This window comes from Cadophora gregata (assembly GCF_030347475.1).
Source record: "Cadophora gregata isolate MNR1 chromosome Unknown scaffold_2, whole genome shotgun sequence".
In the NCBI taxonomy this organism is placed as follows: domain Eukaryota; kingdom Fungi; phylum Ascomycota; class Leotiomycetes; order Helotiales; family Ploettnerulaceae; genus Cadophora; species Cadophora gregata.
In genome coordinates, this window is record NW_026695925.1 from 2,922,436 (window position 1) to 2,947,402 (window position 24,967).

General features: G+C 49.0%; 5 protein-coding genes across 5 annotated transcripts; 2 read left to right on the forward strand and 3 right to left on the reverse strand.

The window, feature by feature from the left end:
- Window positions 1-222: 222 nt before the first annotated feature.
- On the forward strand, window positions 223-3,225 carry ONS95_008249 (uncharacterized protein). The gene is made up of 8 exons (XM_058501799.1): window positions 223-878; window positions 931-971; window positions 1,031-1,095; window positions 1,157-1,636; window positions 1,713-2,216; window positions 2,271-2,543; window positions 2,600-2,750; window positions 2,832-3,225. Exons 1-6 carry the CDS (start codon window positions 815-817, stop codon window positions 2,428-2,430), a joined length of 1,314 nt encoding a protein of 437 aa, XP_058363121.1. The 5' UTR covers window positions 223-814; the 3' UTR covers window positions 2,431-2,543; window positions 2,600-2,750; window positions 2,832-3,225.
- Window positions 3,226-3,418: 193 nt separating this feature from the next.
- ONS95_008250 (uncharacterized protein) lies at window positions 3,419-4,517 on the forward strand. The gene has a single exon (XM_058501800.1). It carries the CDS (start codon window positions 3,926-3,928, stop codon window positions 4,415-4,417), a length of 492 nt encoding a protein of 163 aa, XP_058363122.1. The 5' UTR covers window positions 3,419-3,925; the 3' UTR covers window positions 4,418-4,517.
- ONS95_008251 (uncharacterized protein) lies at window positions 4,518-11,371 on the reverse strand. Its single transcript, XM_058501801.1, has 3 exons — window positions 9,831-11,371; window positions 5,575-9,779; window positions 4,518-5,514 (listed from the first exon to the last, which is right to left on the reverse strand). The coding sequence occupies exons 2-3, from the start codon at window positions 9,671-9,673 to the stop codon at window positions 5,483-5,485; spliced, it is 4,131 nt and encodes a 1,376-aa protein (XP_058363123.1). The 5' UTR covers window positions 9,674-9,779; window positions 9,831-11,371; the 3' UTR covers window positions 4,518-5,482.
- A 5,485-nt stretch (window positions 11,372-16,856) lies between these two features.
- ONS95_008252 (uncharacterized protein) lies at window positions 16,857-20,025 on the reverse strand (the record flags this gene model as incomplete). Its single annotated transcript, XM_058501802.1, has 2 exons — window positions 16,857-18,789; window positions 18,848-20,025. The coding sequence occupies 2 exons, from the start codon at window positions 20,023-20,025 to the stop codon at window positions 16,857-16,859; spliced, it is 3,111 nt and encodes a 1,036-aa protein (XP_058363124.1).
- A 122-nt stretch (window positions 20,026-20,147) lies between these two features.
- Window positions 20,148-24,891, reverse strand: ONS95_008253 (uncharacterized protein). Its single transcript, XM_058501803.1, has 3 exons — window positions 24,638-24,891; window positions 22,556-24,587; window positions 20,148-22,509 (listed from the first exon to the last, which is right to left on the reverse strand). The coding sequence occupies exons 2-3, from the start codon at window positions 24,192-24,194 to the stop codon at window positions 20,576-20,578; spliced, it is 3,573 nt and encodes a 1,190-aa protein (XP_058363125.1). The 5' UTR covers window positions 24,195-24,587; window positions 24,638-24,891; the 3' UTR covers window positions 20,148-20,575.
- Window positions 24,892-24,967: the final 76 nt, after the last annotated feature.

Here is a 24,967-nt window from a genome sequence, read left to right on the forward strand (position 1 = left end):
TCGAATTTGCCTGTTCGCACCACTTTCAAATGTTCAGCGGCGAGGACGTGGCAATCATCTTCCCATACGTTTCAATCAGATGGTACAATCAACCACACCCGACAGCACTACCAATGGTTTGCAAGTCAATCCTAGTAAGAAATGTTCCCGGTTCAAGAGCGCCGTCGAATCATTTACCTCTTGCCGTTTTTGTAGCTGGCTAGGCGCATTTTGGCACTGGGACGGTGGACAAGGGAACCACAAATTACACGTTCTCCATGATTGCTTACGACCTGAGCGAGTTGTCGGCTTTTCTCACCTACCAGACCCCCTGTGGACAAGCAATTGTTGGTTTCGCTATTCGGCGTGGATCTGGCCAGGCGTGCAGAAACCATGCGGTGCGACACAGGCTTGCCTCACATTGGACGAACTTGCTTCTCGATGTACGGAATGGTTCAGCTTGAGCCCAAATGAGTTCCATGCAGCATCATTTGAAAGCACCCTCTACTCGGCAGCTGTCCTACTGGCTAATTCAAGCAAAGGAGGGTTTATTGGAAGGGTATCGCATTGCTGCCAGTCGATGGAGGATTGCAGAGGAGGCTCCGCGCTGAAATAGGATAATACCTCGATATCCAGCCTTGCTTTGCCTGCGACCTGAAATAAATCCCTGTTCCTCATCAAAGAGAAGCATCTTTACCCCGTATATTAATCAACAACACTTTTACTGAGATCTGTTACTCTGTCATTGCACGGCATAGAACGAGCCACCACCGTCACCTGCTCCTTGCCGAACACTTCCTAAATTCTCGAAGTAGAGTATACCCAAAGCACAAAAATGAGCGGATCCAGCGTCAGTGTCAGTACTCCTAAGAATAAGATCATCATTGGGATTGATTTCGGTATGTCGAGAATCTTAGCAAGCCCGATAACCACAATCTCAAGAATCGATAGGAACGACATGCTCGTCAATTGGTTACGTACACAGCTCGGAGGTACGTCGTGTTGATTCAAATGAGAGCGTGCGCTCCGAAAAAGACTGACAACTGTCCAGCCAGAAGGGTCAAAGACCGTTAAGAGATGGCCAGATTCGGCCCAAACCACAGAGTGGGTGCCTACGTAAGTGCCCATCTACATATATCATACCCTCTGGGTTTGGAAGCCCCTAAATGTTTATAAGAACAATCAAATATCACGATGACGATCCTACGTCTTATAGGTGGGGCTACCAGATCGAAGACGAGGAAGAAAGGCACGAATGGTTTAAACTTGGCTTGAATTCCGACGTTCCACTATCCGGTCTTGCACTGAGTTATCCAAATCGTACCGCGTTACCTGCCGTGACCGGTGCAGAAGCCGCGAGATTGACTACAGACTACTTGCGAGGGTTAAAGAAACATGTCGACCAATACATTTCGGAGAAGCTCGGAGAGGTGTTCCTCAGAAACAAAAAACCTCAATACATCATCACAGTACCAGCTGTCTGGTCAGACAAGGCACAGGCTGGAACACGACAATGCGCGCAAGATGCTGGTATGGGACACAAGAACAACATCCAGATCATCACTGAGCCAGAAGCTGCGGGGATATACGCGTTGAAGAGCATGAAGCTAGGCTTGAAAGAAGACGATACGTTCGTTCTATGCGATGCTGGTGGTGGGTAAGTCATTCGTCCCCCGATCCAAAACCTTCGAGCTGAAGTTTTGGGAGCAGCCTGCTGACGCCATTTTTTCAAGTACTGTCGACCTCATCTCCTATACAGTGGCACAGCTCGGCAAGTCACCTCTGATTTACGAATCTGCCCAAGGATCTGGAGGTCTTTGTGGCTCTACCTTCCTCAATCGTATCTTCGACGCCTTCCTCCGCCAGAAATTTGCTTACTACAGTGCATGGGTGGATAATGGCTACCATCAGGACGCAATGCACAGGTTCGAGGTCCGGATTAAGAAGGAGTTCAACGGTGACCTTGACAAGTCCTTCTCCGTGCCTGCGCGAGGTTTACCTTATCGGCCGGGGATGAACATTGAGAATGGCCAGGTCAAAATTTCAGGCCGAGAGCTCCAGCAGATCTTCGAACCAGTCATAGCACAAATCCTGTCTCTTGTAACTGCACAAATACGAGCAACTCATAAGCAAGTAACCGCGGTTCTCTTAGCGGGCGGGTTTGGAACAAGTAAGTACTTGATGAAGAGGATCCAGGACGAGGTAGGTAGTATCAAAGTTATACCGGTTGAGGATGGGTAAGCGATGAGCCTTTCGACAGAACCAGGCAGCATACTAACAAGTTCTTCCAGCGAAACAGCGATTGTAAGAGGTGCGTTGATTCGTGGATTGGCAGAGATGTCGCCAAAGCTCGCAACTGTGCGAATCGGTGCTCGGAAAGTGCGCAAATATTACGGAACTCTCGCATACGATGTTTATGATCCAGAGAAGCATGATCACAAGCGAAAGTAAGCCCGCTTGGACCAGTGAATCTTCTATTGAATTTTACTTACAGCATTTCCAGAGAGCCAGACGACTTCAGGGACGGAGATCGAATCCAGGTAATGAGCTGGTTTGTCTGCAAAGTAAGTGTCATGAAGGAAATACTTCGAAAGCAAGACCGCTTACACACACCCAAAAGGGGCAAGCCGTTGATGAATCGAAACCAGCCTCATTCCATTTTTACTGGGACCAAAAAGTTTCTGAGGGCCGCCCTGGGATAATCGAAATGGCAATCTATGCCTGCGATGACCCGAATGACCAAGGCGCACCAATGTACGCAGACGACAGAGGTATACACACATCCACTCGTCATGATTGGGCTTCATAGGGTGAAAGAAAATCGCATGACTGACCAAGAGATCTCTCCGTAGGGGTCAAGAAGCTAGTTGAGCTCAAAGCAGACGTAAAGAGCATCCCAGCTTCCGAATTTAACCAAGAGCCCAACGACAGGGGAGAGATGTACTACAAGCTAGACTTCGACATTGAAATGTCGTGTCGATCCGGCAGTCTCAATTTCGCTATCGTGTATAATAAGAAGAGATACGACACGGTGAAGCAGGTCTTTGTGTGAGCAGCTGGGGCTTACATGTAGAATTTCTAGCAATTAGCTATTTGATTAAATTGTGTATAGCTAGTTGTGATATGGCAAGCAGCAATGGCCGGTGCTTCTCTGTGATTTCGCTTGTAAACGCTCGCGCTAGTATAAAAGATTCATCTGACCATCTCGATACTTGAGAACGAGCATTTTGATTATATTAAGGTAGATGCTCTAATTCCACTTTTCCTGTGACGGCCCGAGCCATGCTGCAACAATGGCACATCGACGTTACACAAGATTAGGTGTCTGGCCAACCTTGCGGTTCCCAATCCGGCCTCACCAACCGAACCGAGCTCAGCTGGTGCTTGTGATTGGGCAACCACGACTCCCAGATAAGATGTGCATGATGGGATGGCGGGATGGTGGGATAATTCATTATATGTTGTTTATTTACTTTGTCCATTTCTCCTTCTCTCCATTTGTTTTTCTGTATACTCCAAATCAAACATCCTCGGGTTTCACTAGTTGCTGTTCAGATACAAGTACTATCCGTGTCTGGAACCACTATTTCACGAGACCGTTTTCTCAAAGATGTCAGTTGGCGTTGCTCGAAGCTAGACGACTCATTTGAGGTGCTGCCGTGTTAGTAGAAACCAGTCATAAATATCCATTTCCTAGCTGACACCAGCAAGAACAGCCGTCCAGTTTCACCAAGTGTATAGCACCACAGCACTAAAGCACATCGACACGATCCAAATCTATAATGCCGCAAAGCCCATCCACACCCAGATCACAAACCCATCAAGCCCAAGACTCGTCGTGTGCAACCTATCGATATTTCACATAACGAGCCAGCCATATGGACAAGCATAACTCTTCACCATCTCCCTCATCTCCATCACCATAACCGTCACCATCTCCCCAGCGATGGTGAAACCCAACGATACAATCGCCCTGATAATCCTCCTGCACATCATCCTCTGCGTCTTGATAACATTCTTACTCTACCGTTTAATCAATCGCATACGCTCCCGCTACCCACCACCCCTTTCAAGCGGCTACAAGTCGACCGATTCATCGTTCTCAGGCTCGACTGATCGTAGTGTCCCTGGTCCTCCTGGACATCATGGAGGACATATACATGTTGTTGAGGTGCCCCTTCAGGGCGGCGGGCATGTGAATGTTGGCGATGGACCACCGCGGCAGCCACCTCCACCGCCTGTCGGTGGGGGAGGAGCACATGTTAATGTAGGAAGTGGTGCTGGACGAGGAGGCGCTGTGAATGTTAGGCCTGTTTCACCGCCGCCGTTGGGAGGAAGAGGTGCTGCGAATGTTAGACCACCACCGCCGCCGCCGCAGGGAGGGAGGGGTGCTGTGAATGTTAGACGTGGGGGAGGTGCCGTCAATGTAAGGCATTGATAGTAGAAAGAGACCAGAATACCTGGAGGCGTGCATTGGCGAGTAGCCAGACCTTATCTTATTTGAGACCTTGCGATGAGTGTATATAAGTCAATTGGTATATTTCATTGCCATCTCATCTCAGCTCATCAACATCCGCGTCATTCTCATATCAACGACTAGGTACAAACACATCTCATCCGTTCTCCCCAGATGCTCATCGAATGTAACCTCCTAGTCCGGATATAGCCACCTATTAACGAACGACAAACTCCCATGTCGTCCGTCCCTCCGTCCATTCGTTCCAGTCCAAATCGTACACATACACAGGACGGGTATCCATTCATCCCGTCCTAACCCCTCCTGGGCCTCCTCCGTCCTTTCATGCATGCGTCCATCCATATCCCAAGTACCTCTCCTCTCGCACATCCCACCACCAAGAAACAAACCCGCAAAGCCGCAAACACCCCCCAAAAAACCCACACACCATACAACAAAGCATTTCTAAAAATAGTATGGACTCCCAGCACTTCCTAAAATAAAAACAGCACGAAAAATAATTGGGCGATCTGGGTATAACCTCCTCTGCTGACGGACGAATGCGCGGGATGCTGAATGCGCTATTGCTGAAAAAAGAAGAAGTGAAGAAACCGAATGAGAATGTAGAATCCGCCGACAAATGATGAATGATTTGCTTGACTGATTGGAAAGCAATGCGCAATTTGCAGAAACAGGAGGTCGTAAACAATGCCCTCATGCTTTGATGCTGGTGTAATGTACAGATGGGTTGGTAATGTGTTGGTTGTGGTGGTGGGAGTCCATGGTGTAGGAGGTGGGTGAGGAGGAAGGACGTGTTTCATTAAGTATTACAGTAAGATCGGTCGTGTAATGACCGACTTGTTGGTTTCGTTTGTTTCGTTCATATGTGTGAGAATCCATGACAACAACTTTGGCACCAGTCCAAAGTTGTTGTCCCTCTATGCTTCAATTGCATGCTTCTGCAGACGATGTAGCATACCGAGCAGGATGCATCTGCATACTCTCCCTTCGTAAAACGCCCACCTGTCCTGTGTACTGACCGAGTCTTCAGTCGAAGAAGGACTGTTCATCAACAAGACCTATGCGGACGTATTAGACAACAAAGTCATATCAGTCGAAAGCATTGGTGGAAAGCTTACGAGAGTCATCTCTCAACTTGTTATTGCTGGGCTTGCGCTGCCCAAGACCCATGTTCATATTCATGCCGAACATACTGCTCTCACGCCTTTTGGATTTGCTGTTGCCTTGGGAATTCTCGGAGCCATATTGCTGTTGTCTATAGCCTTGGCCACCAGCGAATTGGTCGTATGCTGGTCCAGCTAATGTTTGCTGCTGCGGTCTGCCATATTCCGGGCCGGCCATGGTTGAGAAGCCTCTGAGTGGTTCGTAGCTGGGCTGGAGCGGAGTAAAACCAGTGTCATAGTTTCCACGCTGCTGTTGCTGCTGATAGTGCTGAGGAGCTTGAGCTTTCGGGAAGGATTGCTGATCATAGGAAGGAGTTGGTAACTCCTGGAACTTTTGACGGCGTGGAGAGCGAATATCCTCTGGTGTTAAGGGAGGGGCAGTAACGGTCACCTCAACAGGTCCATCATGGTCATCTGGCTCCTCACCAAAAATACCATCATACTGCTGCAAAAACAACGCAAAGACAGGGGCGGGAATGTTCAGTGTCGGCGAAAAGACAATACCCACGTTACGCACAGTCATCTTGTTAGTGTCGGCATGGTTGATGATATTGATCAGGAAACCAGAGAGGTATCGGAGGAGTGCATTATTGGCTCTTGGAAGTCTGTGAACGAGACCATTCAGCGCGCTGACCTTCTCGTTGACATCGTGCAACTCGGTGACAGCAAGAAACTCGAGATGGAGCTCTCTCGTCAAAATAGTAGTTGGTAGCTCTCTTAGGTACAACTTCAGAAGTGAAGCAACCGCATGGATATCGTAATATTGGTCGTCTGTCACGAGATTGACATCTCCTTCGACATTGAAACGCTCTCGTAGTTGTTTGATAACAACATTAGATCCACTCAATCTGAAGATGCCTTCTTCGCCTGCAGCATTTTTGGCGTCCAGGTACTCAATGCAGCGGTAAACAACAGCGGGAAGTTCAATCTGAACATCAGCAGGATGATTGTACCTCACAGCTTCTCCAAGAGGAGAACCAAAGACTGGCCGGATAGGTCCATGCTGGTCATAAGCCATCTGTGTCAGACTGGTGCTTGAGTCATTGCCCTCGTTTGTATTATCAAAGGACGCTCGAGGCTTCGAACCGAATCCGAAAAAGCTGCGCTTCTTTTGCTTGATCCTGTCATCTGCAGCGGCAGGTGCCAGCATGTTTCGTCTGTTGCCCCATGATGAAGAATCCTGGATGACTTGAGCATTCTTGGGACCAGAAATATTCTTGGTGGATTGAGAATGTGGCATTTGGCTTATTGGATCACGCTCATATCCATGAGTCGGAGGCGATGGAGTGCCTGAATTCTTCAGTCGCGATCCCGATGGCATGCTGCCTTGCTTCGTGTTCTCATAGCTCATACCACGGAGGCCGTCATCTGTGAGATCTGGCATGGTCTGACTTCTACCTTGGCCCGCATACAGCTTTTTCTTTGACTTCCCACCACTGAGGTGTGCAGAACCGTTTGAGTCTGTGCGATCATGCTGCTGCCTCGATGAAACCGAACGATCATCGTCTTCATCATCCTTAAAGTCAACGTACAGGAGCAGTGCCTCAACCCACTGGTCACGCTCTTGGTCGCTCTCAGCACACAGGACATGTCTGACGAGACTGGAAGAATCTTTTCGCTTTGGCTCGAGAATCAAGAAAGCGTGTCGATATTGGTTGTCAACATCGTCGGCATCGCCACGAGATGGCGAGTGATTGTCAGCTTGCTGTTGTTGCTTGCCAATTTGAGCGTTCTGCAACTTGATTGCTCCCAAATGTGGCCCACCAGGTGACTCGTAATATTTGAAGACTGGACCATCCAGTACAAAGTAGCGAGCCTTCCAGCCTCCGAAATTCTTTCCTCTCTTGGTCAAGTATCCATTCTTCAATGGTCTGCCACCTGGCCCTGTCTTTACAGGACTCTCGCTAGCCGAATCACCACCTTGGGCCAACTCGTCCGCATATGGCTCCATAGTATTGGTCGACAGATAACGGCAGATCTCCAGAGCTGAAGCTAGGTCCATCTGAGTGTCCAAGATTTCGTCAAGATACTTATCCAATGCGGCTCGGCGAGCATCCACTTTTGCGGGTGCATGACCATTGAATAAAGATCTCTCTGGTGTTTTGGCTGTGAACGTGTTGGATTGCTTCAAGGTCTGGTCCAAGTTGGCTAGAGAAGTCGAATCCTTCTCCACTCTCCAAAGTTCTCTCCCATCTGATCTGGCGAAAACGGCGAGTGTAAAGACAGGATCTTCTTCGATATTCCGGGGGAACATGATACTTGCTCTGGATGGCTTCAGGCGTGAGGAGGCTACTCTAACATGAATTGATGGGAGCGCATTGGGCGGAAGGAGTAGATCAGGATATTCTTCGGTGACTAATCCCATGTATATCGAATTTGGACCAGGGCTCTGTTGGACAGGTGAGATTCGTTCTTTCGGACTGGATTCAGACTCTCCAGTGCGTTTGGATATCGCCAGGGCTTTAGGAGAGACGAGATACAAAGGCTCGCCTTTAGGAAGACCGGGAGAACCAATCGACATTGGAGTATTGGGCGGCAAAGGTATCGGTTGTCTTGGTGCTCTTGGAGATAAAGGAACAGCGCCTGGGAAAGCACCCATCCCACGAGGCGACATTGGGGGCGAGTTTACTGTGGAAGAATGGTTGGACAGATTTCGCGGCATGGGAGAATTCATCGGCCTATCTGCTGGTCGTGGACTCATGGGTAACCCGGGACTCAGCAGAGGTGGTGAAACGACCCCGGAAGCTTCATTGAGTATACCTGCCAAGGACCCTGCGTTAGGATCTGGGGGAGACAAATGACGCGTGTGAGCATCTGGTGGTGAAATCTGAACGGTTTGTCGAGGGCTTGTTGGCATAGGATCTGCCAAGTGTGCAAAGGAACCTTCCTTTGGAGTCGTTGGTCGAGACTTTGGTGTGCTTTTGCCGCTTTTCTTCGAAAGGCTCCTCATTTCCGCATCTTTCATTGCTGCGATCTCTCGCTCTCTATCATCTTCTTCCCTTGTCTTTCGGCGACCTCTTTCAGTGAATGTGGGTAATTCGTCAACCTCCAGAATGTCATCGTAATCCGAGTCAGTCTCCTCTCCAGTGCCAGAGGCCTGACGAAGGTGAGAACTGGCTTTACTCTGCTTTCCAAGATTTAAGGGTGCTGGTGGTGCTTTCCTTGGTGGTGTTGGAAACGATCTAAGTCCTTCGTCTGGATTAGGAGAAGGTTCTATTAAATTTACAGAAGGGCCTTGACTGGACATGGGGGTCCTCGGTGGTGGCACGCTTGGAGGCGGTCCTCTTGGTGGGTTGGAGGGCAGACTTCTTGACGGTGGAAGGGACGCATTGTATGGTACCTCTCTAGCCACCTCGTTTGCCTTGCGCTGTTGTTGGCCAGCCTCAAATCCTGGTGCAGGTGCATCTGGGTTGTACTGTTGGAAAGCATGCTGCGTCGGTGAAGGCATCTTATGCTCGGCTTCAACCATATTGGACATTCCAGGTGTCTGAATAGTCATCATGGCTGGAGGTGTAATAGGATATGGTGCGAGAGCAACATCAATCGGCGACGGTGGTTGATCTTGTTCCGGCTCCCTCAAACCAGCAGACACCATAGATCCAACATTATTTGCCTTCACTTCTGCCACAGGCTTCGTATCAGAAGATATCGATCCAACTTCCGAGCCCAGCCCTTGTGTTGAGTCCACTGGGGAAGGATTCGATATTTGTGCCAGGCTTTCTTTTAACTTCTTCCGGTACCGTTCCTTATCCTTCAATGCCCGCTCAAGATCCTTATTCAGGCCTAGGATCATGGCTCGTTGCTTGTCCACCAGACGCCATAACTGTGAGTTCTGTGACGCTTGAGATGCCTTCTCCTTCAGCAAGTATTGAATGACAGCCTCCGGGGATCCTGCAGCCTGTATTAGGTTCGCAATATCTGGTGGTCCTCCTGCCTGTAAGTCTTGCGATCCCTTCTTCGAATGTGTGCCGCCTGATATGGACGAAATCGCCGAATCGATCGACGATGTCCGGGGTGGTCCTCGAGCCATGTCAACACGATGTGCCGAAGCCATCGGCGGTCTCGTGCTAGAAGACGGCCCTCCTGAGGGCTTAGAGATTATAACAGGATCGGAGACGCTTCTCGAGGTACCATTCGTGTCGTGTATTGGGCGAGGGTATCTACCATCCTTCGTCAGTACAGTGTGATGGTCTGTTTGTTTTTGTATATACCTGGGCCTGCTCTCCTCCGGATTTGACTCGACAGACGAGTCTTTGGACCTGTAGAAGCTCTGTTCCGAGGCCAAAAGGTCGTCGAGACGCTCCTTGGGCGATTTGGGTGACTGGGGAATAGACTGTTGTATACTCGCCGATGAAGTAGAATGATCGACGCCGGCTCTTGGAAAAGCAGTTCTTGTCGGAGTGACACTGCTCGGTGGAGAAGTCGCAGTCGTGCTGGTCTGTAGAGGACTAGGAGCAGCCTTGCGGAGAGATCTAGACAAGAAAATCCAAGTCAGCGCACGTTTGTAGCGATTGCTTGCTGTGGTAGCTCGCTCTTTCGATACCGGCTTGGTGTGGTTGTGTATGAAATGCGAATCAAAAATAGCAGCACACACGACACGACGTACCTTTTCCCTGGCTCTGACCTGGGCGAGGGGTTGTTTGGAGAGTAGACCTGCGAGCGTCCTACTGTGGGGCTGTCTTGAGGGAAGAATTGCAGTTGTGAGTTGGAGGTAGCATTGGCATCGGCGGAAGCATCGTTCTGTTGCGAAAGCTGCGACATCGCCCAATGGCTGAGACTACAGGACTACAATGCAGTCAGCGCAGCAGCAATTGGCCGACAGCCAGGCGCACGAGGACACAGGGCAGCAGAGCAGCAGAGCAGGAGTCTGTCGCAGGGAGGAGGCAGCTCCAGAATCCGTGGTGGAGGGTGGCGCCTGACAGTGCTGCTGGGTGGAGAGTTTCGAAATGCCCGGATGAGGTTGATTGACGTCGCACGTTCAAAGGGACTGGGGACTCTTCAGGCGAGCGCGACTCTCCAACACCAGCGGACCAAGCGGCGCAATAGGAACGGCGGCCAGCGACCAGGATGCTATTGCTGCTGGGTACGGGTATGGGTCGGGCGACTAGGTCAGATCTGGCTGAGGATTATGAGGACAGGGAGACAGGACAGGATAGGAACAGTATGAAGTGGATGCGATGTGATGTGCTGCAGAAGAGGAGCGCGAGTGGGTGCGCGCTCACCACGTTGGATTGAAGGATTAGGGTGGGCGCGTTCAGGCTGGCGTGCAGATCTGCTGCAGAGTGCTTGCAGGCGGGCAGTATTAGTATGAATGTACAATAATAAGACGGGACTGGATTGGATTGGATTGGATTGGATTGGACCGAATTAGGGATTATCACAAAGGATTGCGAGTGGGTGTGTGTTTGTTCGGCCAGCGGGTGAGGATGGATGAGATGATGGAAATAGAGATGGACCAGTGAGAGGCCTCACGTCAGCCACTGTCCGTACAAGAGCATTTGTAAGAGGCAAAATGATCATTTATCAAGAAGAAGGGGGGGGTGATGGTCGTTATCTCAGGAATGAGGGATGGGATACTTTGGGTTAACACTGCGGAACTTTTCTGCAGATAGAGACATATGATTTCATGGGAGCAATGCCTGCTCTGGCAGTTGATTTACTTGCCGAAATGATACTGCAACGATAAAAAACTGGGGCCGCGCCTACCAGGCAAGAAACTGCAAATTTGATGGAAAGTGCCTTTCGTGAAAATACGGGAGGGATCATTATACTGTACTACAAGCCATCGCAAGGGCGGGTCAATGACTATCGCATCGATTTCATGTCGGCCCCTGCCCTGGTTCAGGTTCGTTCAGATTCAGGTCAGGATGACGGCCAAAAGATAACTTATGACGGGCTTGAGGATAGCCTTTGTGTCCTTTACCCTCAAACATATCGAACTCAAACATATGGGATCCTTTTCATCCGTCCTCTCCTTGACACTTCTCCTTTCCCATACACTCCACTGTTCACACTTTTCTATATAACCTTTACTTTCCCCTCGGCCCATATCTAACCTTACTACAATACAGTACAGTACAGTACTAAGTACTGCAAGAAACATGCAGGATGCCTTCCTCTCCACTCCACACCCCAAGCAGCAAGCCTTCGACCCTTGGCCCATCCACAGCAGAGCTAAGCTGTTCCTGTCCCTTCCCAGTCCCTGCCTTGTTCCAGATTGGCTCTCTTACAGTAAGTAGCACACGGGTCGCATTTGATTGGCAGCAGGCCGGATTACGGGCGGCACTTAAGGGTTGCATCTTTCAGGGTTTGAAGGTCACGGTCACTCTTCACGCTCAAGCGAAATGGCTTGATCCAGATCTCGACGTCCAGACTCCAGACTCAGCTGTGGTCTGACTCCTCTCTATCTTTGGCAGGTCTAAGGGTTGACACATTAGCTGCTCAAACGTGAGCAGGAACAAAAAGTAGTCAGATAAGATCATCTTGTACGAACATTGGGACTAAGCCCATCAGCAAGACAGGCGGCCGGCCTCCTGCATAAGCAAGACGGAGAGCGGAGGCCAGCTCCTGCAGGTACTAGTACTCGGGTTCCTGTCACTACTGTAAAGGAGACGTGCAGGAGGAGGCCACCAGCCCTAACCACGACTACTTGTAATCTGTACACATAAACTTTCCCTTACGAGTAAGTAGATACTCAGTAGGCCGATGCATGCGGTGCTTAAAAGAGCAGGAGACAGACACTTCCATACCAAGGGCGGAAAGGAGGATCTGCAACTCCAAGATCACCACCATGTCAAATCTGCAGGAAGTCACACCCCTATCTTCTAGCATACACCATAATACGGGAAAACGGACAGACGGTGAAGGCGGCACAGGCTCATCAGGGCTCGGGCTCGGGCTCAGACAAAATTTTCGCCTCTGCCTGCCAAATAAATAATACAAGTAAACGGGCCATCAAACGACAGAACAATGAACCACTGCCGATCAAGAGACCGACTTCGGCATGGAGATGAAGAAGCTCATCAAACGGCAAAAGTTCAGATAATTATTCCCCTGCCGAGTTGCAGATTCACGATCGGATATTTATAGGATTGGCAAACCCCGAAAAGCCCCTGAACCTAACTTTGAGTCTCATCCTGCAGCCGAGTTGAGTTGTATTGACGCCTCAAGGACGAATAAACAACTTATCAGTCCCAGGTCATAAGATTGACAGACATCAGTCCTATCCCCCAAGATAGGTAAAGATATCAATCCAACGCCACAAGAAATCGATTTCCTCCCCCCTCGATCACATCTGCATTGGCGCCATGGCACCTTTATCTAAAGCATGGGGTAACAGGGTCCCCTCTCCCCCTCCTCAGAAGAAATTATGAAACAAGTTTCCCAGACAGATATCGGGCTAATCAGAAGAGATCTAAATTTACCCACTAATCTTCCTCGTCAACAACGTCTCAGATCTCACCCCTCCAACCAATCCCCAGCAACAAAGTCTCAGAACCGACAAAAGTCACGCCATTATGACCTGAGCCTGGAAGATCGACAATTCCGAGAAGGAGAGTGAAGCAAGCGAGAAGCATCAAAGCCCATTATTATTATTCAGAGCAGCACCAAAGCATGACATAATTATGCCATCTAATGAATTGGACAAGTCCTTCTGCTTCCTTGGAATTCTGCACGCGACCAAGCAAGTTTCAATACTACATCTCCCCAGATCTCCGATTTCACGGCGCTGTGCAGCGCATCAAAAAAGCAAGTCCAAGTTGAGAAACCTTCAAGTCCCATTCCCGACCCGAGCGCTTCCTGCAACACAACGCTCCCAGCTCAAACGAACCGCGAACGTCTTCTTCAGCCACCGAAAACTCTAACTGGTCCCAACAGCTGCACGAGATGCGCAAGCCGTTCATCGTCAGCACTGAAAACCGCTTGCTTCTTTGCAGAGAAGCAAAAGGATGTCCCTGTCACCCCCGCATAAAGTTTACAGTAGATCTCGAACGGAAGGCGAAGCTTGAGTGTTAACCTTTCCTTCGGATCATCACTCTTCCAGAGAATTAACTTTTTTTCATTCTCTAAGTTGTTCACAGCCGCGGATCTTTTAACTTACGAGGAAGCTTCAAAACTCGACCTGCGTGAATAAGGTCAAGAATTCGGACTCAGCTATCAATCTTATCCATACATATGAAATTGTTTACTTCATGTCTTCCTTGCCTTCTCGCATGTGCCCCTCGCTCCAGACCAGATTCAGGGGCTTCGCTTGCGCCCGTCCAGCGCGCCACCAAAATCCACCATATTCACCACCAACACTACAAACAGGCAGCTAACCATTCGCTGACAGCGGTCCAGCCACACGCAATTTCCCTTCAAGCGCTGCTGTGGAGAGTATTAGAGAAGCGGTGTGACATGCGTAACCAGTCACGATACGGCGTCCTCTGGCCGTTCTTAACACAACAGTTAAGCTCAGGCCAAATCGAGGTCTGTTTGCTACTCGCGGCGTAGCTGCTGTAACTCTACTTCGTTAAGCAGTACCCTCGAATCTAGTTGAGTCGAGGCTGGAGGTTACTGAGGACATCATGGCATCAACGACGATGTCATCGATGACAACGAACTCTAGATGAGAAGGCTGACGAAGCGTGAGATAAATATATAAATACATATCTATGCGTCCCCGCCACCAAGAACCACACATCAGCCTCCGAACTGCCATCGCCATCCAGCGCGGCTAATTCCGATGTAAATAGACAACTGCTCGTAACGAGGGAAGGCAATAAATTGTTCAAGGAACCCAGCACCGCCCGATGTCACCTTGTACCTTTCCAGAGGCTTCTCGACTCGTACGACAACTGCAGATTCTGCAACAAAGCTACTCCCACCCAAACTCCAACATAACCTTCATGCTTCCGGCTCGCTCCAGAGTCCAGATGAACGCCTCGCAGTTCCCAGAACCATCATCAGCCTTCCTTGCCTAACTCAAAACAAAAAAACCCTCTCGAATCGTACTGTAACCTTCACCAGAAAAGTAAATTCTCTGCTATCCTTCACACTCCCCCAGCTGAAACACCACCACCCAATAACTCAAAATCCATCCACACCAAACCACCCCCCAGCCTCAAGCCAGGCGCAACACCATAAGCGAGGAAAATAGCCCCCCACCAATCAAAACGCAGAAGTCCTCCCACCCCTCCGGTTCGCTCAGCAGCTGCTGCACGACGTGAGGCTCATCTGGCTCCCGATTCGCACAGCCCATTGGGCTTTGGTATGACGGGGACAAGGACTTCGGCTGGAATTGACATCTTCCTTCTTTTCTAGCTTATGAGAAGATGTATGATGAAGGGAGCTAGACTCGTATTTCTTGCTCACATGCCATACTTGTCTCCATATCTAGGTAGATCCGGCAACTGTACAAGCGACCCAGTTCTCTCTCACATAATTCCAGCCTTCCAGGTTTCCTCACAGGCCAGCTAACACGCACTTACAAGATCCCCTTCATCCAATACCACTTCTCCATCCTATCCCATCCCATCACACCCAGCCCGACCCTATCTCATTCAATAAAATGTCCCAAGCTAGGCAAAAAACATACATACGTACCACTCCCTCCCCCTCCCTCCCACACATAATCCCCAGCCACGAACCCAATCGATCATCTGCACAACATCCTCCTCCCTCCTCTCCCCACAATAAACCACAGCCAATCACCCAAATACTTGGGACTTCGTCACATTCTTAGCCTGACTTCCTCAAGGCGGAGGATGACTCGCATGACTGATGGCTGATGACTGATGACCGATGAGCTGCGCCTGCTTTATGACATGCAAGCTGATTCTGATGATGAGAGGTTCCGGACGTGCCGAGTGGATAGTATCTAGATAGTGCCCAGGTAGCAGGTAGGTAGGAGTGAGTGAGTGTGCTTAGCTTGGTGGGTTTGGTGATTGGATGGGAGGAGGTGAAGATTTTGTCGGGCATCACATTTCAGCTGTGATGGCTGGGCTGGCGGGGCTGGCGGGGCTGGTTCCTCGTTTTGAGGTGGAAGGAAGTGGGTGTGTGTGTGTGTGTGTGTGTGGATGTGGTACTCGGTGTCGGTATCGACAGCTGAGAAATTTCGAAAGTACGAAGGTGGAGTGAGCCCATTTTCGAATCTGAAGGCTGCCTCCAAGCGAGGCTGCATTGAGAGTTGGATGGGCTTTGCTTCACGGAATGCATGTTTTGAAATGAAGAGGCGGGTCGAAGAGATCTGAAAAGCCCTGCGCCTTGCTTATGTACTAAGTTTTGATTACTTTTGACAAAATTACCCTCCTTTTGAAATATAACATCATGCATTGTTGTTGAGAGGCTAGAAGCCAACTCCCTCCAATACGCTTATGAGAGTTAGCCACAAGAATTATATGCTACTTGTACCTCTTCCTATCTTCCAGACCGTGACATCTTTTCATGAATCCTCCATAATGAAGATTATCAATCAAATCGCTTTCAAAAGTAACCTCTGGACTACCAATTTGTTAAAATGATTAACACGGCCAACTGTCTTCTCTCCAAGAACTTATCACCTCGTTGTGTCTCGGATTATTACTTCGACCCTTAAACCATGCAAAATCCAAGTAGATTCTATTCTGTGCCTCGTTAGATGACAACCTCTAGCCAGGAATTCAGGAAAAGCCGACGGCTTTGCGCCAAGACCTAAGCGATTGTCAACATCTATCCTTCGCGATTTGTCACTACAATAATAATTCAGACCTTGACTCAAGGTCATGGCAGACATACAGTATTGATATAAGACCAAGGACAATTAGCATGTATAATTTTTGGCCGCTAATGATTGAATCTGTTGTACAGCAATCAGCGACACCTGTGATGTAAACAATCAAGTATAAAAATCCCACAGCAAACTCCATGCGTGGTATCCCAACCCTGAGGGAGAAAATCCTGGCTGGTATATCTCTCTGAACTTTCATACATGATCCAGGGGAAATTCAGAACGCAATGGCTACCTTTCGTATCGTCATTGCATAGCGGTGCATTGAGCTGGAGCAAATACTTTCTGCACTTCTCCCTAGTCATGAAATGATCCTCACAATCCGAACCTGCAGCCTCACCTTCAATATCCCATTCAGCGATTACCTCAGGAGGCAGTGCAGGTTCTGGTGTGAAAGATTCAAGTCACTTCCCCGTATCCTAGTCTGGCGTTGACTTACTTCAACACCGAAACTGACTCCCTAGGCTTTCCCTACAAGTTCTGGCTGGTATTATACCCAGAAGAACCTACAAAACGAAGCACCGGTCAACGACAAGACAAACAGTATGAGCGCCCTCCTGTACCGTATTATTCTCAGCATCCCCTTGCCCATATTCCACAGGGCAAGTTCAACTAGAAACTGTGCAAACACAACTACCCCAAAAATAACCAGAGCCACGTCAAGAAAACTCATCACGGCAACACGATTATACCTATCCAGCAACCAAAACTCGACATCTGAGATCCATTCTTTGAGAGGATTCCCCCGCACTACCCCTTTCTGCCTTCTAGGGGTGCGGGTGTGCGATCGCTCAAGCGGTTTATCTGTTTTGGACTTGAGCTCAGGCTCATATACCACCACGAAATCAGTATATGGCTCAGGGGCTTGGCCGGCAGTTTTGCTGTCAAGTGGTGTTTCTGCTTGTAATTGTGGCTGTTCATACATTTGAACATCTTGCCCAGTGTACGAATCATCATCTGAAATCTGATCCGAACTGCTGTCGCTGCTTTCGTAATGTGCATCTGAGCCCAACTCACTGTCTGAGTCTTTGTCCGAGTCTGAAAGCGAATCCCCATCGCAGATCCTCTCTAGAGCTTCTATCCGGGAAATACATTCCGCCTCGGATAAGTAGCTGAGCTTCGCCACAGAAATTATAATAGAGAGCCAGCATCCAGTATCAGATTTGGCAGGCACAGAATGCGTGCTAATCTGGTAGCATGGTTGAGATTGGTCTGTTTTCAATACCGTAATAGAGACTGGCCGTGGATGTTTTTGGGTGACATAATCCTCGGCTTGCTTGAGAGCAGCAAGTAATGAGACTTCTGGTTGGCTCATACAATCTATACGATTAAGTATTACCCTCAAAGCATCGGAATTTCCCTGATAGATCACAGCCTCGAGTGCTGTCAGACTAGGCTTGTATCTGTCGGGATCAACGAAGTCCACGCTTGCTCCTAGATCGAGTAGTGTTTCCAACGCTTCTATCTCTTTCTCCTTCAGGGAAGACATGGCGATTTTCAGAACCTCGGGTCCAAGAAAATGGTCCCTGGCATATGGTGGGTGGCAGTAGCAAGCATGTCCACACTGCAAAAGGCGTTTCATCGCATACCTAGAGCTCTCTTGTCCGAGGGTCAAGGCATACTGGTACAAAAGCGAGGATGGATTGTCGTTCTGGGTGGATGTAGGTGGGATTCCTTGAAGCAAATCATCGATAAAGCAGTCATCATCTCCAAGGAAGTCCCAATTGACAAAATCCATGAGCAGTTCCAGATCCAAAGCTTCTTTAGCCAGTCCATTTTCATCCATAACGTCACAAAAAGAGTCGTAGGTTTGCACATTCCGGCTGATTACTGCTACACGCAGGAAGTCTCTGCTAGCAAAGTTATTTGGTGCCTCATTAGCCTTGGTAAGGAAAGGATCCAACATCGAGTCCGTTCCAAACGCACACAAGAACATCACGAAAGCGCGCTGTTTGGGTTCCGGTGCAGCCAACACTTCATGTACAATATTCTCATACAGGAGGCCGGCGGGAAGACTCGATTCCGGGGTAATGAAAGCTCCTGGCGATCGAAAGCTTGCAAAATGACTCGATAGATAGGACTTCAGGCTGGGCTCAGAGTGTAGCAGAGCGCCAATCCACCATCGGTCCATTTCAGATATTTCTGAGCAGCATAAAGGATCGAGATGCTGAGCAATATGCTGCTTGAATCGTTTCGCACCTCTTTGAGAGATGGAATTACAAAAGGTAGGTAGTTCAATGGCTGATCCGGAACAATCAGCTAGTAGCTGTCGCGTTGAATCAAACGAATCATTCTTGTCCCATGTGTGGTCAAAAACTCTATAGGTCGATGACATCTTACAGAACGCCTGATGATGGGCCTTTGACGAGTTTTCTTTTGTGACCAACACCGTTCCTCGATAAGAAATATGGATTTTGGGGTATCTGTGGCATAATGAACATTAGTCCTTCTGCAAACAATCTGGCGCAAGGCGGTACGGACCGTAGCTTGGATGGTCTTTCAAAATCATTGAAATCAATTGTCAGCTCTTGGTGCGAGTTGGGTTGACCAGTGTTCATAAGTTCGAAATGTGAAATGAGTCTCCAGGTGATGTCGCCGAAGATGTCATAGAAAGCGCCTCTCCAACACAGCTCCTGGATATCCCAAGAAGACATAGAAGACAGACAAGAAGCTGCGGCGAGAAAATCATCATCTCTCATGTAGCTTAATAGCTCCTTTGGAATTAGGCTAGCATCTCCACACTGAGTCCTTTGCCAGTAAGGCAACTTGTGACCTAGATTCTCAACATTCAAAACATAGGATATCTGACAGACGACCTGGGTGATCCAAGCGGGAGGCTGAAATTTGAAAGTCACTTTGTAGTCGTGATTTCCGTTGGGACCGTGCTCCTCAGATTTTGGCCCAGAGTGAGAAAATTCAGTGGTCAATGTACCGATGGGAAGTTGGTACATTGCCCACTTCCAGTATACCAACTTATGCCCTCTTCTGGTCGGTCTCAGATTCAAGTAAGTTTCAGTCTTCGCCTCGAACGTTCCGTGAGTATGAGTCAAGACGCTTAGCAGTTCTCTTTCAACCAGGGTTGTTGATATCTGTGGCTTTGACAGCGTTCGTTGAATAGCACTGACTTCCTCCTCAATAAGTCCAAGTCCACTGTCTAACATTTCCACTATTCTCAGTTCAGTGACACCAAGAGCAGTATGGACCTGTGAGATCTGGCGTGATGTCAAGAGACTCTGAACAAAATTCAACATCTCGATATGACTTCTGAAAGCCATGCGGCATTTCAATATCTGTTTATCAGATACGGCAAATCGCATTCGTCCCAGTTGCCGAATCCTTGAGCCTCCATCTACTTGGAGCTGCAGTTTCTTGATCAGTTCCATGAATCTTGCAAGATCTTTCCGCATCTGACATTCGTTGCTCCTCCATATCGAGCGCAGCTCTGGCGATAGAGCAGCTGATCCAATATCACTGCTGGTTTTCTCAATTTCTCCTAGAAGGATTTTGAGGATTTCTGAATCGGTAACGAGCTGGTGCAACTCCTTCGGTGCATTCTTGAACCGTATTTGTAGCTCATGTAGCTTCGTGCATCCTTGAGTGGCAAGGCCGACGAGCGTTACCAAGCTTGCTGCAAGACCAATTCCAGTGATTGGATCCATCTCGGTTGTGCTAAAGCGTAGACTCAAAGCATTATATTTAATGAAATGTTTATGTGGGATGTTGAGGTAAAATTCTACAAGATTGTTTTGAAGAAGAGGCCGCCGTCAAGATAGTTTGGGTGCTTTTGTTTTCCTTGCAGGAGGGCGGTGGCTGAGCGACGCCACAAATGGGTGCCATCAAGTCTGCCTCGTAGAAGCATCAACATACTTGCGAAAGGTAGACCCGAGAACAAACTCAAGTCTTTTTGATTGACTAGAAAAGTTGACTAGCAGCACCTCCGGGCGCCAAGCTAACAGATGTGGTTACATCAGAGATTACTTGACATACCGGCTGGGACTGCGGAGGAAAAGAAGTCAAGCGAGCGACTTGCATCGACCATTGGCTCAAGACTCAACTTGGTAGAGCATCATGAATAGAAAAAGACTCATTGGCCAAGGCATGGAAAGAAATCGATCAATGACTGACGGGAATGTATTGAGCAAACCCAAAAACAAGAATATCCGGTTTAATCCTCTTCCATCTTCTCACAACACGATGGGCAAGTTGGCATTATACACCCCCACTAATACTCCTGTCCCTCCACCCCATTCTAACAGCTCGTTCTTTGATACCCTCACTTCCCTTACATTCCCTTCTCTTCAGCATACTATTTTTCAACTCGTCACATTGCTTTTTAACACCTTGATCGTACGCCATGTATTCATCTCCACCATCTCGATCTCCAAATGAGTTCTTCTGGGCACATTTAGATCCCAATCCAATATCCTGGTCACCAAGCATGTATTCCACTCCATCACAATCTTCGAGTTCACATCTTGGCTTCGGATCGTGCTCCGCCATTCTCTTCTCTCTGAGCGCTTCCCAGGCATTGAGCTTGTCTCTCCTCTGCTTGGCTGCTCTCCTTGCCACACCCGCCAGGGTGTTGACCCCGAGACCATCGAAAGCACTAAGTGCTGATAAAAATCTTCGGGCACTTGAACCTGTGATCTCTTCTATCCACTTGTCAACATCTTCGTCACATGCCGCGGCTGTTGCGACATGCAGGCCTTTGAACACCTGCTTCTCATTGATCTCGCCAGTTTTCACGGAACAGCTGTCAGTGGAAGTTGTCGAGGCGAAGGCGAGGCAGGCAGGTGGGTCAACTTGAGGGATTTTGGGCATCTGTGGAACCGTTTTGGGACGTGATATTGTGGAGTAGCAATGAACATGCTTAGTAGGTTCAGATGCGACGGGCCTCAATTTAAGTCTTGGTAAGGAAGGTCTCTTCATGGGATCTGCCATTGGCTCTTGCTTTGTGTATTCTTCAATGGCGAGTTCGGCTAGGCTCTGTGGTCGCTTCCCATTTGGTGAGTGGCAACTTTTCGGAGTTTCGACCAAGGAATGTTCGATCTTGCTCTGAGTTCGCTTCCTCTCCGATGTACTACACATCTTGGGAGTATCAACAACGATGCATTCAGCATCTGCGGGGCTTGGGGTTTCCTCTGCATACTCAAATGGCCCAGCGGGGATGATGGGTCTGGTAGACCGTCGAGAGGGAAGGTACTGCACCTCAATCGGTGCTCGAACCTCGGCAGGAAATGTACCCTGTAGGGGCGAGATTGCAATAGAAGAGTTTCTTGATGGAAAGCATTGCTGGCATTGTGTAGATGATCTTGCCGTACAAGCATGGACCGGAGATAACAACTGCGAATCTGCTTTTGGCGATGGCTCGGTTGCGAGTGTTGGATTCAGAGGACCAGAACACTGGGTGCACAAAGGTGGGATGGAGTGACGACTAGTTGGACCTATTAGGCTGGTTTCAGAATTGGTCTGTTCCACCTCATACTGTTCTTCGTCATTTTGCGCCCAAGTTGACGTTCCTGCATCCTTGCTTTTGTTTGGACTCCTGGAATTGGGAGGTGCCTGGTAAGGTCCAATGCGCTTAGTAGGAGTTGTGGCGAGCGGAAAGGTTCGCGTGCGCTCTCCTGGAAGTGCGTAGGATCGAAAAGAAGGCTGGTCCTGAATTGCATCTGATTCAGTCATATGCCTGGGCTCAGGATCTTCCATAGTGACTTGGGAGTCTTGGTCTACTCCTTTCCACATTACTTTGGATGGCCTGGATGATCGCTGCTGTGTGGCAGATGGGAATGGCTCCGCAGAGGGCTGTGCACAGTCCCCGTTACAGTTTTTTGACTTCAAAGGAAAGGTTTTGCTGCGAATGCTCGAAACAGGAGCACGGTCTATATATAGCTGTCGTTCGGCTTGGTTGTCATTTATAGTGTCCTGACGAGATGTTGTAGGACTAAATGCCACAGTTTGAGTCCCGATGTGTACGTAAACATTGTTGGGGCGACTTGGTTCCAAACTCTCATCGGGATTCACTTGCGTCTGCGCCATCTCGTCAACCACTTGATTCATGTAGTTCGTAGCAGTTGAATTTCTAGCGCTATATCTTGGATCATCTCGCGTCGCATTCGTTGGCCTCTGTGAGATTCCAGGGCGGGCTGCGAAGAGTCAGGCAAACGCCTTCATCATGGAATGAGAACTCACATTGGCCTACGGACTGGCTTTCTCTCCCCGGCTTTGTAGGTTCCGCAACATCGAACGTGGAAACCCAGCCACCAAGCGGGGTGGATGGCCTATGCTGCTCATGCATCACTGAAGCGCTTTTCAATTCATTCGTAGGAGAGGATTCAGGTGAGGCTTCAGGTTTGCGTAGCCATGGAAGAGACTTCTTCATCGATGCTCGAGGTGTGGCTGGCGCTTCTCTAAGGGGCCGCGGTGGAGAAGCATCTTTCTCATGTGGAGTGAATCCAATGATAGTCTGGTCTGTTGAGATCGATGAGCTCGTCCGATCTTTTGTTGATGGCCGTCCATAAGTTTTCTCGTGAGGTGGGGTCCATCCCAGAATTGTTGTGCCAGTGGAACCAGACGCATACGAGGGAAGCTTTGTTTTTTGTCCCAATTGCTGGTTGTTATTTTTCTTCTTCGGTGGTGTTTCGTTCTTTACATATTTGTCATCTTTAGGAGGTGTTGGTGGAGGTGTTGGCCCTTTCTGCAATTTCGCCATCCCCTTTTGTTCCGCTGCGGTGATAGCAAGACCCGCGGATCGAAACTCAGATTGGTAGGGCTTCAGCTCTTGAATAGTGTAAGCCGAGAGACTTGTCGTGGAACGAGTAGAGAGTGATGAAACAAGGGACTGCGAAGGGTGTTCTTTTGCCGCCTGTAGGTAAAGTTCGATTCCTTTCGTAAAGCGGGCGAGGACTTTCTTTTGGCTTGGAGAACGAGACGCTGTTTCAGACACAAGGCTATGGACAATAGATTTTATAGATGCAGGGGGTTTCCCTTGCAACCTTGACTGCTGACTATATTTTCTCACTGCCTCCCAGAACTCCGTTCCTGTATCCTTTCGTGTTGGCGATACCTGCGAGGTTGCTCTGCGAAAAGTGTTCGGCTTGAACTGAGGTCGGGGTGATAGTCTGCGACGCTGGCTTGCAATTGGACCCAGTGTCTCGAATCTAGTATCGTAAGAACGCGTTCTTTCAGTTGGGCGATGGCTTGAAATCTGGTTGCTGGCCGCCTGAAGAGGACCTGATCTTTGAGCAGAGTACAATCGGTCGGGATTGTAAGATGCCTTGTCTGCTTTTGAAGGATGATCAGCAGTCCAATATACCGGTACTTTAGCAATATGCCTCAACGAGTAGGCGTTCTCGGACTGCTTCTTCCTTGGATTGAGACGCCTGGCAACAGAACTCGCTGCACCGTCGGTCGATGGGATAGCAGAGCTTTCTTGAATTTCCGGGCGGAGGGTTGCACCTGATATTGACCTGGGCTTTGTAGGCCGGCTTCCAGATCCACTTTTCTCGGTGACTCTGCTTGCAAGTTCTGCCCCAGGTGTATCCCATCCAAACACTTGTATGTTGTGCCTAGCTCGAACAGAAGCGCGTCTACGGGCCCTCAGAATAGATGAAGAGGCACGCGAACCCCGCATTCGCTGGCGCCGGAATTGTATCCTGAAGGGGCTCTTCTTGTTCTCTTTCTCGGACTTGATATGCGACTGAACCCTCGAAGTCTGACCGGAGCCAGAAAGAAGTCGATTGTGGACCGACTTGTGACGGGTAGAAACGACTCGAATTCGTGGCAAACGATGATGAGGATACCCGCTCCAATGAATATTAAAATTGGGCATGGTATGTATCACACAGAGAGTCGGTAAGAATGCATCTTAGGGAGGGTATTGAGCAAGAGGAGGCTCCTCACGTTGAGGGCCGATGAAGCTCTCGACCGTGCCATCGCTCCTTCTCTTCTACGTAGAAACTGGGTTGTACCATCACTCTTGTCTGAAAGCTTCATCTGATGTCTTTGATTCCGGGAGAAGAATACATGTCGATTTGTCTTTGTCCCTTTCGCATCAGATATTCTATGGCACTGAAGTCCTTCTTGTCCAGTCCAATAGCTTTCTCGAATTCGGTTCTGTATTCCACCCAGTCATCAGCCGGACCCCTAAACGAAGGATCGAGTTGTTCGACTAAAGCAAAAATGAAGAAGCTCACCTAGCATACTTTTCGAAATGCAGTCTTGCCTGTCTGGTGGTCAGAAAATTATTCCAGAGCTCCATTGCAGCCCACTCACCCCACCCTTAGTCCTGCTGACCCGCAGACACTTTCTATACAATGATAAAACATCTCTCTGCAATCCGGAATGCTTCATTTCGACTTGGCGGTGGTGTTGATGGCTGCAGAAGGAAGAAATTTATAGAGTGAGGATTGGTGGACTTTGATGACGGCTCTATTCCGAAATGGTTGCAGGGATCAAGCTCAAGCTCCCCTGGCATTGGCGAAACGTGGGGTCGCTTCCAATGCAGGCTGGTGAAGGCAATTTGGACATCTCCCTCCCCTTCCGCCTGGTCTGGTAAACAATATAAAAACAAACAAGACTTCCCAAATTCTTGTCTTAATAACT